The following is a 13,455-nucleotide window of genomic DNA, read 5'->3' as shown; positions in this document are numbered from 1 at the left end:
TTTTTTTTTTTTTTTTTTTTTTTTTGTCATGCCGGCAGAAGAGAACCGGCAGACGGCTCCAAAGAATAAAGGGAAGCGAAGGGGAGGGAAGGTGGTGGAAACGGGAATGAAAATCGAGATAAATAAAAACAGCGGGAGTCGGCGGGACTTACAGTGTTTAATACTGGAAAACGGAAAAGAGATAGGAATCCGAAGAACAGCAAGATAACTCCGTGTAAATGATGTCGAGAGAGAAGAGAGAATTCTTGATTGCAGAAGAGAGAAAAAATTCAATCCCAAGGACTCGACGCCAAGTTGCAGCAGAAACAACAAGAGACGGAAGGATGAACTTTTGTCTATTATCGGGGTTCCTACGACGAGAGTGACGACGAGGGCGGAAAAAAAGCTGACGATGGTTAGAAACCGAAGAAGCCGATCGGGAGAAATACGTGCGAACAGAAATGCGACGAACGATAAACGACGAAGCAAGAAAGCAGAACGGGAAGCAAAGAAGGAGAAAAAAAGCGTGGATGGTTGACGGGAGAGTCTATTAGATTCGGTGGCGGGGAAGAAGGAAGAGGGAAGAAGGTGGGATGTGGGAAGATGGAAATTTAAAGGTGGGCAAAGGTGGGCAAAGGTGGGCAAGCAAAGGTGGGCGGGCGGGTTTGCTTGATGGGAAGCGATAAGCCCGCAGATGACGGACGGTAACGCAACAACGTAAGACGACGTCCTTTGACCGACAGAAAAAAATAAAAATAAAAATAAATAAAATAAAACAAAATAGGATTGTGGAATAACAAAGAACAAACTTAATAAATATAAATATAGAAATAAATATAAGTATAAGTATAAGTCTAAGTCTACTTAAGTAAGTATGTATAAATGGGTGGAGGGGAAGAAGGGTAGAGGATCATCGGGGTATAATGAAATATTTCGAAAAGGTATGCGCGCCCACACACGCACACAGCAATAAACCAGAGGAAGATATTACGAAGAATGCAAGGGCAACAACAATAACACCGAGCAGGAATGAAAGTGGTAGGTAGGATATAATACGACGGCGCAAGACAGGATGGGATGGGATGGGATGGGATGGGAGACGAGGATGAGGATGATACGAAGATGGTGGGAATGAAACGAGGGTATGTTTGGTACGTACGGTGACAGACACTAAGACGGTAACAGTGATGAGGCTGATGAAGAAGACGAGAAAGATGAGGAAGATGAGAAATATGAGGATTTAAGAAGAAGAAGAAGAAGAAGAAGACAAAGAAGAGATGATGGGTGGTGCAAGGTGGTAACGGCGATGGGCAGGGACGAGAACACGAACAGGAAGAGGGTAGGGAAACGGGGAGGAAGAAAAAAAAAAAAAGAAACCACACACACCCACACACACTTTCCTTCTCGAAAGATGAGGGTGGTAGAGGGAAGAAAGAAAGGTAGCTCAGCTCTTAATGTTAAGCCGGACGGGAGGAATAGGAATAGAATAGTGTATAAATGATGGTAGGTACATATGTATTTGTATCTGTAGTATGCGAGCAAGTACGTACCCGAGTATATAACTACTAGTATTGAAACACCTGGGAAGCAGCCCGGAGGAAGGAAAGAATCAAATTGCGGGAATTTGAATTCGAGGGAAACAAGAGGAGGCGATGAAAAAGAATAATCAATTCGTGATACTATCGATTTTTTTTTTTTAAAAAAAAAAGGCAAAGAAAGAAAAAAGTCGCAAGACGTCGATGCAAAATTGACTTTCTTTCTCGGATATAGCTGAGAAGTAGGCGAACAGGAGGAAAAGAGAAGAGGAGGGAGTGGGAAAGGGAGAAAGAGGGAAAGGAGGAAGAGGAAGAGGAAATCCGGTGGTTCTGTCTATCTGGATTTGTCTGTCCGTCTGTCTATCTGCCAGTACCGTACTGTTCTACCGTCGGTTTTGTCTGTTCGTCGATGTAATCTTCACCACACCCAAATCCAACTATGTTTTTTTCTCTCTTATGTTTATTACATTTGCACCAAAAAAAAACAGTCAGTGTCCCACATAATACGCCTACAGAACAATGGGGAAATATTGATATAGTGTATACAGATGATATTATGATACGGTAATTTTGTATCATAATTTAGTTTCAACAAGATCAGGCCAGTTTATAATTTAAATTTCTCGTTGTATATTTATTCGGTCCGATCTACGGGAACCTGCTACGACAGTTTCCATAAACCGGTCTCCCCTTAAGCTTCCCCTTAAGTTTCCCCCGGGTGAATATCGCACGGCAAGGTACCTAACATATAATCCACATATAGGTATCTAGGGAGGTAGTATATAGGTAGGCAAGTACCTGGGTACCTCTCCTACCTATGTGCACACTAATACACACAGTACTGATCCCGGCCTAGACATCGGCCTTCGATCATCATCTTGCTCGTCTATATACCTACTTATATACCAGGTAGAACTAATGTCCTGAAAGTAGGTACCTAAGTAAGTAGGTATTCGTATGCATCCTGCAAACTCACGCAGATGGCATCCCCTGTCCCCTCTTCTGCCCTGCCGGAAAGACCTGTTCTTTCCTGTCAATTCCCCTTCTATTTTTTCAGTCTCGCGCCAAAAACTGAAAAAAAAAAAAAAAAAAACTAAAAAAAAAACTTATCGATAGGCGTCATAGCGGGGATATATTCCTAGCCCTACACCCACCACATGTGCATTACCAAAAAAATCCCTCCCTGGTTTTTTTTTTTCAGTCCGTCGTTGACGAGCTCAACTGTACTGGCCAGTAGTTAGCGTCCTCGTTAGTTTTACCTGTGCCAAGAACACTAATGATGCCTCGCTAGTTGACGGGCACTGGGTCCTTCAGCTGGTGTGATGACCTTACCACATAGGTGCTGCCGATTAACATCGGGATCTCCTGCGTGTGCAGCATGCCATCAACCACAATCCATAGGTAATATCAAGCTTTTTAATATTGAAACATGCCCAATGCGCAAGAGCCATACCGTTTTTTGAGCCTCCAGCTCCTCTTTTTCTGTGATAAACGAAATCGCTCGAATCATCACCCATACCCTTCCGCGAAAAAGCTAGTCCGTGTGGCGAAGTTTTGCGCCAGCTGCTGTCCGGTATTTTCGGCAGGAAGTAAAAATAAGGTTGAGTAAGTTTTTTTTTTTTTTTTTTTCCCTTTCTAACCCCCTTAGGACGCCTCTCAGGATTTCACATGAAATTCCGAGAAAAGGAAAGGAAGGGGAAAAAAACAACCCTGTTTGTGAAGAGGTACGTGTATGCACATAGAATCGAGGACGCTCAATCAGATATGGCTATATAGATGTATCCCTAAATCTGATGACAATAACCATGCGAAAAAGAAAAAAGAAAGAAAAAAAAAAAAGGCACTTGTTTATGAGACTAACAGCAACAATCGATTAGAGGAATATAACAAGGTTAGGATCAACAGGCATTTCAGGATTGTGCCTAACATGCCTTGTTCGTCTGTGTGCGAAAGGGTCGGCAGTGCCGACAAGGAATCGGGCTTTCAGAAAGTGCGCTGCTACATGTACTTATATGTACTCAAGTCAGTATGTATGCTGTAGACAGGCTTCTGCTGTCATGTACATGTACTGTATCGCCACCCTGAACTTGGGCTACCACAGCCAATAACCAGAGCAGGGTTTTTACAACTCTGCGCCTGCGACACATATGCACAAATCAGCTTGACATGAGGCCTAGCCGGATAGTTACATACATACCTTTTCATATACCAATTCGTATGAAACCCCTGCATTCCTGAAATTTCAAAGGTAGGAAATACATTCCTAGAGGGAAACTGCAACACAGGAACTAGCAAGTGAGAACCGGCCTCTTGATATTGTAATATTGATTCTTGGCTGGTTCCATGATTCCTAACGTACTAGTCCTTCGTAAAATACCTATTATAGAGCTGAGAATTATCGAATGGGTTCTTAGTGCCCTAGAAGTTCAACGAAGCAAGCTTTTAAGGATAGAATCACAGGGTCTGATTCAACTCTCTGGTGCTAGTAGCCATGGGCGGCAACTTTAGCTCTATACTGCCACCCTGTACTTCTCCATCCTTAGGATTCTCTAAGGGAATTATATTAGTACATGTGCACCATCTTTCATCATTTTATAGTCGTTTAGCCGACCAAAACCTACCAACAAGGTATTGAATGCGACACAAATCCTGATATGGAATAAATTCACGGTAGTATTCTCGTGTGGTCTTGTATGGACATTTCCCGAAAGTGACGTTTGATGATGAGGGTTGCTGAGGATCACCTTTATAGACGGTGCTGGCTAGGAGCTTTTTTGTAAAGCGGAGGGAAGATGACTTCGACCTAGGAGTTTGTGTCTTCCTTGATGATGGGGTTAAAAGTTGCTGATTGGACCCATGTTGTGTCTTGTTGGTTGGAGAAGATGAAACCGGCGAGCTGGAGGTAATAGCTGGCAAAATTCTGTCAGCATTCGAGTTCGAGACCGAACAGCATCAGAGCCGTTCTAAACTAGTTTAGTTTTAGGTACCTACTAGGGATGTTGGAGTTGGAGTTGGTACTTCTTCGGGCGCGTCGGAAGGAGTATGGACTGTCCCTTCCGTTGGAGGCCTCGGAAATAGAAACCTGCCAGAACCGCCATGAGCCTATGGACTTAAAATTTTGTCACGGGTTGGCCATACCTTGATTGGTAACGCGTTAGGAGCGGACGTTATAGAGCCTTCGGCATCAACATGTACACGCTTCACCTTCTTACCTGAATGGATTTCCTCCATTATCTTGATAGAGCTCTCATTGTTCGTAGAAGGTTTGAAAGGTTTGGCTTCTCTTTCCAATTTCTTCTCCAGCTCTTCCAGCTCTTTCTTGAATCTTTCATATGCCCGACGCTCCACCCCCAATCTATAGACATCATTCTCCATCCATTTTCTTTTCCAAGCGTACAGCTTTGTCTTCGGATTGATAGCCCTATCCACCCTGATCAGATTTTGATGTTCTTTTCTCCAGATATATCCCGTAAACCCTTTCCTATCCAAAGTGCTGCTCTCATACTTCCCATGGTAAGGACCCATCCTCACCATCTTCGACATAGCCTTGGTAGCATCAAGGCAAAGGAAATCACTAATTCTTCCCACTGTAACGAGAATATTCAGCACGGACTCCCTCAGCCCTTCGGACGGGTTTGTAGGAACGGTGAAGAACAGCGGGGTTTCTCTGGCATCACCACATCTTTGGCCTACGAACTCAATACCAACGGGCAGACCGTTAGGTTTGATTCTTGTGTGGCTGATGTATCCGATATCAATGATTTGACCATTACACGATAGTTCGATACGGAGGTCCAGGAATTCTTCTTCACCCTCGGGAAGATCCATATCATGCATAACATGTTGAGTCCATACCATGAAGTGGACTTGTAATGGTTCGCCGGGTTTGGCGACAATCTTCGAGTATTCTGTATGGATGTGGTTGCAATCGTAGGCAGGTAACATTAGCCCATCTGCCATGTACTTATGCATCTCGGTTCTGATTTCTTCGGGAAGAGCGATTGCAGGTGCCTCTCGAGGGTTCTGGCTCGAATCGCCTTTATCGAATTCTGGGAGGGCTGGGAGAGGGTAGGATGTGATATAGGTGCGTAACCCGTCTCCATGAAATTCCGGCATTGTCTTTCTTTCTTTCTTTCTTTGCCTCTTTCAAGAATACGCTGTGAAGAGACACAAGATTCTAGGTGAACATGTAGTTAGAATGGGTTTTGTGTGAGCTATGATGATGATGCTTCTCCGACTTAGTGGTGATCACTAAGGGCTATGTCCTGGATAATCATAGATATGTCGAAGTTCTAAAGCTTTGATGCAATCGAATAAAAGATGATGTTGATTTTTGATTTTGTATTAACTAGACGGTCAAGAACAAGAGAAGGGAGAGTGATAAAGTGATAAATAGAATCCGTATTCAGGAGCATAAGGAAGACGGAAGGTGAAGACGTTTGGTTTCAAGAAGATATCGATGGAGGCAGCAATTGAAGCTTGACTTCAACGTCTCAGCACTACAGTCACAAAGGCGTTGTTTTTGTGGTAATCTTAGGTCCGAACAACGACACACCAACACAATCTAGCTTCACGAGAGATGCATACTGTACATTTGTATACCGGAATCCTTCGGGCTTCGAATACACTTCGTATCCCCAACCCGCCAAGATCATATTCCATGTCTTTAACCCCCCCGTTATACTTTGATTCACAATTCCCTGAAGTTTCGATAATCTATAGCAATGACTCAACAAGGTGGTTTCATCCCACCATCGACTTACCTCCCCTCCCCCGCCCCCTCCAACTATTCTTCAACCGCATTTCGTAGTTCCAACGTGCTCCCAACCCAGCGCTCCACGCCCCTAAAATCTGGTTCAAAACGTGAATCAGCATTAAGGAATTATCTTGATGATGCGTTACTACAAATATCACGGAAATTTACCAAAAAGTTCCCAACTGATGAAGAAAAATCCGAAGCTGCTACCGCAAATAGTAGGATATCTACGATTGGTGGCGAAGCTCTCATATTGGGGTATAGCGATGTAGAACCTCTTATCGAGGACTTGGAGAAGTTAATAGGGTTGGTATGGGTCAGTGGAACAGGTATGTCAATCCCGTACCCAGAGGGATCCCCCCCACATTTTCGATATCTTCGATTTATCGAATTATCCAATGTACGAGTTGTAACTTATTCGTTGCGGGTATTATCTGAAAGCCTCCCTCCAAACACCTTATTTGTTACAAATTGCTGGGAGTTTATTGGATTATCTCCCTCCATTCCCACCACGCCCTGTACCAACATTCCGTCTCTTCAATAAACTTGACTTAGCGTTTCATACGTTGTTATCAGACTACCGCATGTCGATCACAGAAAAGGTACGATTAAACAGCATCGTCAAAGTTTCAAGGGCAATGGTGGTACGATTAATGGAAGGGCATGATTTTTTTGGTGAAACTGGAGAGAGCGATAGGATTAAGGAGGAGCCAGACGAGGACGAGGAGCCAGACGAGGACGAGGATGAGGATGAGGATGAGGATAATTTTGGCGAAAACATGGAAGTTGATGAGAAAACCGAGGGCGAGGCTTCGAGGTTACAAAGGAACTATGGTTACCAAACAAAGAAGGAGGTCGATCGAACAGAACGTATCCTGGAAGAGGAAAAGGAAGAGGGTGAATGGGAAATCGAAGTCGCTAGAGTTTATAGCAGGGTTTTAGAAGACCTCGGAGAAGAAATAGGAGGCGACCCAATAGGGATAGTTGTCGACAACTAAGTTAGGCCTATAATTTCAAAATTCACACAAGCTCCGGAGCCGGAAAGTCTCGGTCTAGGGGCGCCGTTCAGGCCACGGCAGTGGAGCTGGATTGTAAAATTCACATCTATTAATATATTCGTGCTTATCGGTTTATCATTGAATTGAGAAGGGGTTCCGGTCCGAGGAGGGGATAAAGGAAAAAGGCCTAGTGTCAAGAAGGTTCTGGATTTCCTGTTTAAGCTTATGTATAAAAAAAAAATAGAGACTGGATCCCTCCGAAAGCTGGTCTGGTTGCAAAATGGTGACCTCTAAGACAGACTAGTACGACAGTTCTACCTAAAGAATAGAATGCTATTTACATAACAGAGTTTAAAACGAATTTTCGAAAGGAGGGGTATTCCGATATGAATTTCTTTTGACGCCTACCTGCTATGCTTTCATGAAGAATGGCACAAAAAAAGAAAGAAGAAAAGGAAGAGGAGGAAGAAAAATGTCATATCGTACACTGGGACGAGGAGAGTAGCAAGAACCAGAAGAGGCCAGGGTTCAATGCAATGAAAGCGAGTCCGAAATCACCTAAAACGCCACCTTATTCGAGAGCTGACTGTCCAGCAAGAGAGCGATGAGGCTGACTTTTCCTACGGTACAATATTTAGAAAAGAAAAAGGATGGTATCAAGATGTAGATCAAGCGCGTAGTTCAAAATCACTGTCGCCTATTAGCTCCACCTTGATACCATACTGTTTCTGAGCCAAATATTGAACCGTAAGAAAAGTCACCCTCATCGCTTCCTTACTCGCAGTTTTCTGCCCAAATATATTCTTTAAGGGGCCGACGTTGGTTTCCTGGTCACCGTGGTCAAGAGTAACATAAACATTGTACATCCCGGGTTTCCCTTCTACTGGTTCCAATTTTCTCTGAGGTGCTTTAAACCCCAAGAGAGCACATGCTTCTATAAAAACCCAGAAGCAAAAGGTTAGCAAATGACGCAAAATTCAACCTAGGGGGCAAAATCAAAGAGCCACTTACCAGTAGCAATCTCTCCAATAGTTTTATCAGTTGTGTTTATTTGAACCACAGACCCAGGGGCCAAGACACGGCCTGACTTCCCGGACTTCCCTTTCATCTTGATAATTTTCGGATTTTCGTCTGCAATCCATTGCAGGGCTTCCTCGGCTGCCTTATTACGAGCAGACGTTTTGTTTTGATGCTGAGGTGTGCCACTACCGAATGTCTTCTCACCATTGATATCAATAGTGATTTGACAGCCAAAAAAATATGGCGGCTTGCTATTGCTTGTGTCTAGAACATGGGGCCTAGGAAGCGCATTTTGGGAGCAGTACCCTGTGACCGAAGTGAGGTATTAGCAAGTGACGCGTAATGGGAACCAAAGCGCAAATAAAGTGTAGCCATACTATTAAGTTCGCCCATAGGGCTCTCTCCCTTTGTCTTGCCAGGCCCAACAACGATATGTTCTGGCTGAACAGGTATCTCCTTGAGCTTCTGTAGCGCAATATTTGCAACAAATTCCTTTGCAGCTTTTTTAGAAGGGAATAATTTTGGAGTATCCTTTGTATCATCTCCTTTCCGGTCATAGTCTGGTTCAATCGGGATAGGGAACCCTTTCAGTTGGAGAGATACGGTGAACTGCTGCTGATGTGGTTCGCCAAACGTAAATTTTTCAACGGGGTGATTAGGACAGTGACCCTGTATGTATTCGTATAAATCGGAGACATAACTCGTTGTAGTTCTTTCTCCAACCACTCTCGTAGGGTCTTTTGGGTCTTGTATGACCGAAGCAGGCACAGAGCTGAAGGTTGGCGGAGGGATATTTCTCGCCGGAGGTTTTGGATTCTTGGGAGGCACGATAGGGTCATTTTCTAGATATTGCCCGACGGGTTTTAAATGCACCGTGAAAGGAATACCTCCAATATCTGCGAAGAAATCGGCTTTCAGGTGCGACGATGACGGGGCCCCCATCATGTGTGGCGGTTTTAAAAACTGCTGCGACATGTGCGAATAGGCAGGAGGAGAGTCAATGGCCATTTCGTCATTTATCTCGCGTTTTATCGATATGTGGTCCTCCATCGTTATTTTAGACTTTTTTTTTTTTTCCGCTGATCGAATCAGCAAGCCCCCTAGAAGATGTGCCCCTTCGGCGGGGGCGGGTCGGAGAACTCTTGATGTATGTATCCGATGTCTGCCAGATGAACGGACTACAGATAGATGGGAGCGAAAGAGCAGGCAGTTAGTTATTTAGAGTGGCCAAGGCTCAGGATGTTGTTTTGGTGGCGAACCCAAGGGTATCGTCAGAAGGACTCTTAGAGCTACTTTGAATGACTGGGTGTTAGTAGTTGTTGCATTTTCAATATGGGCGGGCAAGATTTGGAGAATCCCAGCACAAGACCAACCAACAAACCATGCATATGGGAGAACAAACCAAAGGATGGGGAAGAGGATGGCGTTCTCGTTGGGTCTTAAAAATCCTAGCTTACGCTTTGAAAATGACGACCTTTCTTTGACAACGACCAAGCTACCTCTGATGAGCTAAACCGTAAGCGACGAGGGGCCGGTTATAGATCGATCTTGAATCCAGCAGACAGGTACAGGTTGAGGGTCACAAGGCAGGCCAAGCGGAAGAGGCACAGTTCATGCTAAAGTATTAGTGTGAGGCGGGTGGATTTCGAAGTATGAGGGCTCTTTGGAAGGATATGGAAGACCGCGGATCCGATATATATCAAATGGGCTCAGGCTGTGCCGTGCGATCAGATCAGGTCGGGTCCTGCCAACGCCCTTTTAACGTTTACTTGTATGTTCATTAATCTTCAAGTTTATATGTTGCCTGATAAGTTGAAGTGCTTAAATACTGGTAGTTCGAATATGTGTTTTCGGTGCTGTCAAACACCCTTTCTCGGCGGACGGGTGTCCACTTCAATTTATGCAGCTTCCCTGCTCGGGGGAACAACCGAAGGATTCTTCAACCCAGCTGTGGCAACTAGGTACGTAAGACACCATGACTACATAGTACGAACTGCGATTCTGCACCCTGAATGGCTAGGCCGTCATGATTGGCGCGACGCGATGTAATAGTAAAATGCCTCTTTGTTAAAGGTATTAATTCAACCTCACGTGTCCGAATTCATCCATGATCAGATCTTGGTGTTAAAGTGTAGCTCATGGTACCTAGAGGATTCTGCCGTTGCATTGGTGGCACAAAAAACCCCGGCCTCAGACTGCCCACGCCCGTACACGAACTAACATGCAGGGCCTCTGCCCTCCATACAATAAGATCGGACAGCTCGATTTAAACGCTCCTAAATAAAAAAATGTGTGGAAAAAGAAAAAAGGCTGTCGGCTCAGACGTGAATAAAAATGCTTAACCGCATGTGCAAGGGAGTCAACGAAAGCTAGAAGTTTGAGGGAATCTATCGTGAACCAAAGAAAACATGAGTACAATCGCAATAGATATCAATATCTAGCTGAGGGCCCTTCAGGGTCAGCGATTCCTCCGTTACTAATGATGTATGTTGCCTCGCGTTCCGGACAATCGGGACTGTCCTGAATCTGTCCAAAAAATATCCTAATTAGTATAATTCAGGTCACCATCCCAGCACTTTCGTCTACGCCTACCTTAGCGACTCGTTCTTCTCCGCGGCCTTTGCGCTATAAGATAAATTAAACATCCAATATCAGTAATCCAAATCATAGTATATATAAATTGGGTTTACGACGTGAACGTTCTCAATTATCATCAACATACTAGTAAAACTCGGGTAGCGCTGGCATGAGCCAGGACATGTCCACCTATCGCCCTGTTAGTCATGGCCCGGTCTGTTCCATTTCTGGACAGGATGCAGGGTTGCACTTGCCAACTATTATTTCGGGCAAAAATTTAGAGAATCAGTTCCTAATCTGTTATCGAGTAATGTTGCCTGAAAACAGATTTCAAACCCAACTCACCTGGCTTGCGTCTGCACGATGAACGTTCGAGTTAGATTAAGTGTCATCCATTCATATTGGTATTAGTGTAATATAAACTTACCCGTCTGCGCCTGCAAACAGTGCGCTGGCTCCTGGGTCGCTCTGGACCTGATTGGTCTATAGAACACCTATTAATGCCTGAAAATCACCCTGCCATGTTGTCTCACTGATTTACCATATAAACTGCAATGTTGAACTCTTCTGCCATAGTAGTCAGACGAGCTAACATCTGCCCAAGCTTTTGCTGACGCTCAGAGAGCTCGCCACGTCCACTGTAATCGACGCGGAAACAGGCCATTATGGAGTCGACGACAAGAAGGCGGTATTCACCCGAGGCAAACGGCTCCGCAAGTTTTTGGATCAGCTCCATTTGGACCTCGCTGTTGACTGCACGAGCGTAAAGAATATTTTCAAGACAAGCGTCACCATCGACCCCAAACCGTTCAGAAATTGCTCGGATTCTATCAATTAGGTTAGTAACATCTAGAAGGAAAATATTTGTTTAAAACACCTACCTATCAGGTCGAAACGTCCCCTCGGTATCCACGTATGCAGCCTAAAAGCCAATCATCATTACACAAGCCCAGGGCAATGTATCCAAGTCAATCCATTTGGGAGCGTTACCTTTCCTGCTGCCCCGCCCATGTCCTAACGATCACCTTATTAACATAAATGCACCCTGCCACACCACATAGGAGAGCGCCTAACCTTTGGTAGTTGGCAGGTAACGCAGAGCGTGTGTCCCATCTGAGTTTTCCCGCAGCGAAATTCCCCAAAAACCTGTGTGACACAAACATATTAGCTTTATGAAACCGTAAGTGAGGTTGTGTAGTATGATAAAGGCCCGAACCTCAGAAATACTCATGGTGGTAAAGCCGCCTCCAAGGATGGCATCGAGATTTTTGCTGCCGGTGGAGATACGAATGACACGCTTACGTTGTTGGCCATATTCAGAAGCAGTAACGAAAGTTGATCCGGATGGGTTTATTTTTGAAACGGCGTCCTTAATCTTGTCGACTTTAATCTGTAGTTTTAGATATTAGTATGGACAAGCCTCAATACCTTCCAGTTTGAGATAGCGGTACCTCACTGAGACCCTTGATCTTTCCAAGAGTCTTTCTCATAGCGGAATGAACAGACTGGCAGAAGTTTAGCTTTTATCGGGATTAGAAACTGGGTGTAGAGCTGTACAGCGACAGTCCAGTAGCCGGCGGCTCTGAGTTTTGCAATATCTGCAGCTCCAATGCCTATCTCAATAATATTAGCACAAATTTACAGTTTTCAAATGACACATAGTCCGTGCGAACCATGGTTCTGGAGTTGGTCGATGTCGATGATCATAGAGTCCTGTTTCCTCCTTGGTTAGTCAATCATAATCCAAGGACTGGGTCATACAGGTCATACCTCGTCGGAATCGAAATCGTCGTCTCCATGATTTGATGTCGGCATACTGGAATTCTTCACTATCTATCCGCTTGATAGGTATGTACTAATCACAGCTGGCCAAGAGACCAATGCTAGCCTAACGTTAACAAAACCATGTCAACAGCCTGGCCGGGTAAAAGTCTCACGGGTATCTGGAACTTAACGCAGAAAGACGGATTTATACCTAGAATATCGGTATAGATATGTACGGGAGTGTCCAGGAAGAATAATAATTAAAAGGTGAATGTGACGAAGGTATAAACGTTAGGGAGTCGAATCAATCAATCGATCGAACCTCGAATAATATTCGGGAGGTTTTATTATTTCCCATGTCCATGTCTATTTCACAACAAGGTTTTGTGTTGTTTTCTATGACCTGACTGCAGCCGCTTACCAGGCGTAGTTACGAGGCCTGTCACAAAGCTGGGTTGCGAAACTGGCTTGATTCAATAACATGTACTTAGCTATCTAAGTACTAATATAAATCATTGAATCTTAGGCTCGCGCTAGGCCTTCCGGAGAGTTTAATATTTGAATACTCTCTATGGAGAAGTAATCTAGTTCTTGGGGTAGGTTCGTTTGGCTTTCTACGTATTCACAGCAGGGATTTAGTTCCATAGGGACCCGTCTCATTATAGTTCTGAAATTCACTATTTTTGTTCGTGATTTGTTTAGGGTATATCCGGCCCTGTTACCAATTTGATCTAGGGAGCATAGAAAAGGAAAGAACAAAACATGATGGGCCTAGTCCATCGAAGCATAAGGTCTTTGTAGTAACTGTTGAGAGGAAACAATATTA

General features: G+C 44.3%; 4 protein-coding genes across 4 annotated transcripts; 1 reads left to right on the top strand and 3 right to left on the bottom strand.

Annotated features, from left to right (window-relative positions):
• Window positions 1-3,968: 3,968 nt before the first annotated feature.
• On the bottom strand, window positions 3,969-5,630 carry AOL_s00193g51 (uncharacterized protein; the record flags this gene model as incomplete). Its single annotated transcript, XM_011128662.1, has 4 exons — window positions 3,969-4,063; window positions 4,136-4,423; window positions 4,506-4,596; window positions 4,653-5,630. The coding sequence occupies 4 exons, from the start codon at window positions 5,628-5,630 to the stop codon at window positions 3,969-3,971; spliced, it is 1,452 nt and encodes a 483-aa protein (XP_011126964.1).
• A 608-nt stretch (window positions 5,631-6,238) lies between these two features.
• Window positions 6,239-7,268, top strand: AOL_s00193g50 (uncharacterized protein; the record flags this gene model as incomplete). Its single annotated transcript, XM_011128661.1, has 2 exons — window positions 6,239-6,599; window positions 6,712-7,268. The coding sequence occupies 2 exons, from the start codon at window positions 6,239-6,241 to the stop codon at window positions 7,266-7,268; spliced, it is 918 nt and encodes a 305-aa protein (XP_011126963.1).
• A 668-nt stretch (window positions 7,269-7,936) lies between these two features.
• Window positions 7,937-9,296, bottom strand: AOL_s00193g49 (uncharacterized protein; the record flags this gene model as incomplete). The annotated part of the gene is made up of 3 exons (XM_011128660.1): window positions 7,937-8,202; window positions 8,280-8,594; window positions 8,666-9,296. The coding sequence occupies 3 exons, from the start codon at window positions 9,294-9,296 to the stop codon at window positions 7,937-7,939; spliced, it is 1,212 nt and encodes a 403-aa protein (XP_011126962.1).
• A 1,422-nt stretch (window positions 9,297-10,718) lies between these two features.
• Window positions 10,719-12,680, bottom strand: AOL_s00193g48 (uncharacterized protein; the record flags this gene model as incomplete). Its single annotated transcript, XM_011128659.1, has 14 exons — window positions 10,719-10,814; window positions 10,881-10,913; window positions 11,011-11,054; window positions 11,211-11,221; window positions 11,293-11,348; window positions 11,407-11,692; window positions 11,747-11,787; window positions 11,856-11,879; window positions 11,940-12,011; window positions 12,082-12,255; window positions 12,317-12,370; window positions 12,423-12,478; window positions 12,539-12,578; window positions 12,636-12,680. 14 exons carry the CDS (start codon window positions 12,678-12,680, stop codon window positions 10,719-10,721), a joined length of 1,032 nt encoding a protein of 343 aa, XP_011126961.1.
• Between the last annotated feature and the right edge of the window lie 775 nt (window positions 12,681-13,455).

The sequence above is a fragment of the Orbilia oligospora genome (genome assembly GCF_000225545.1).
Source record: "Orbilia oligospora ATCC 24927 unplaced genomic scaffold scaffold00193, whole genome shotgun sequence".
Lineage (NCBI taxonomy): Eukaryota > Fungi > Ascomycota > Orbiliomycetes > Orbiliales > Orbiliaceae > Orbilia > Orbilia oligospora.
The sequence above is the reverse complement of the archived record's forward strand: the minus strand, read 5'-3'. Positions and strand labels throughout refer to the sequence as shown.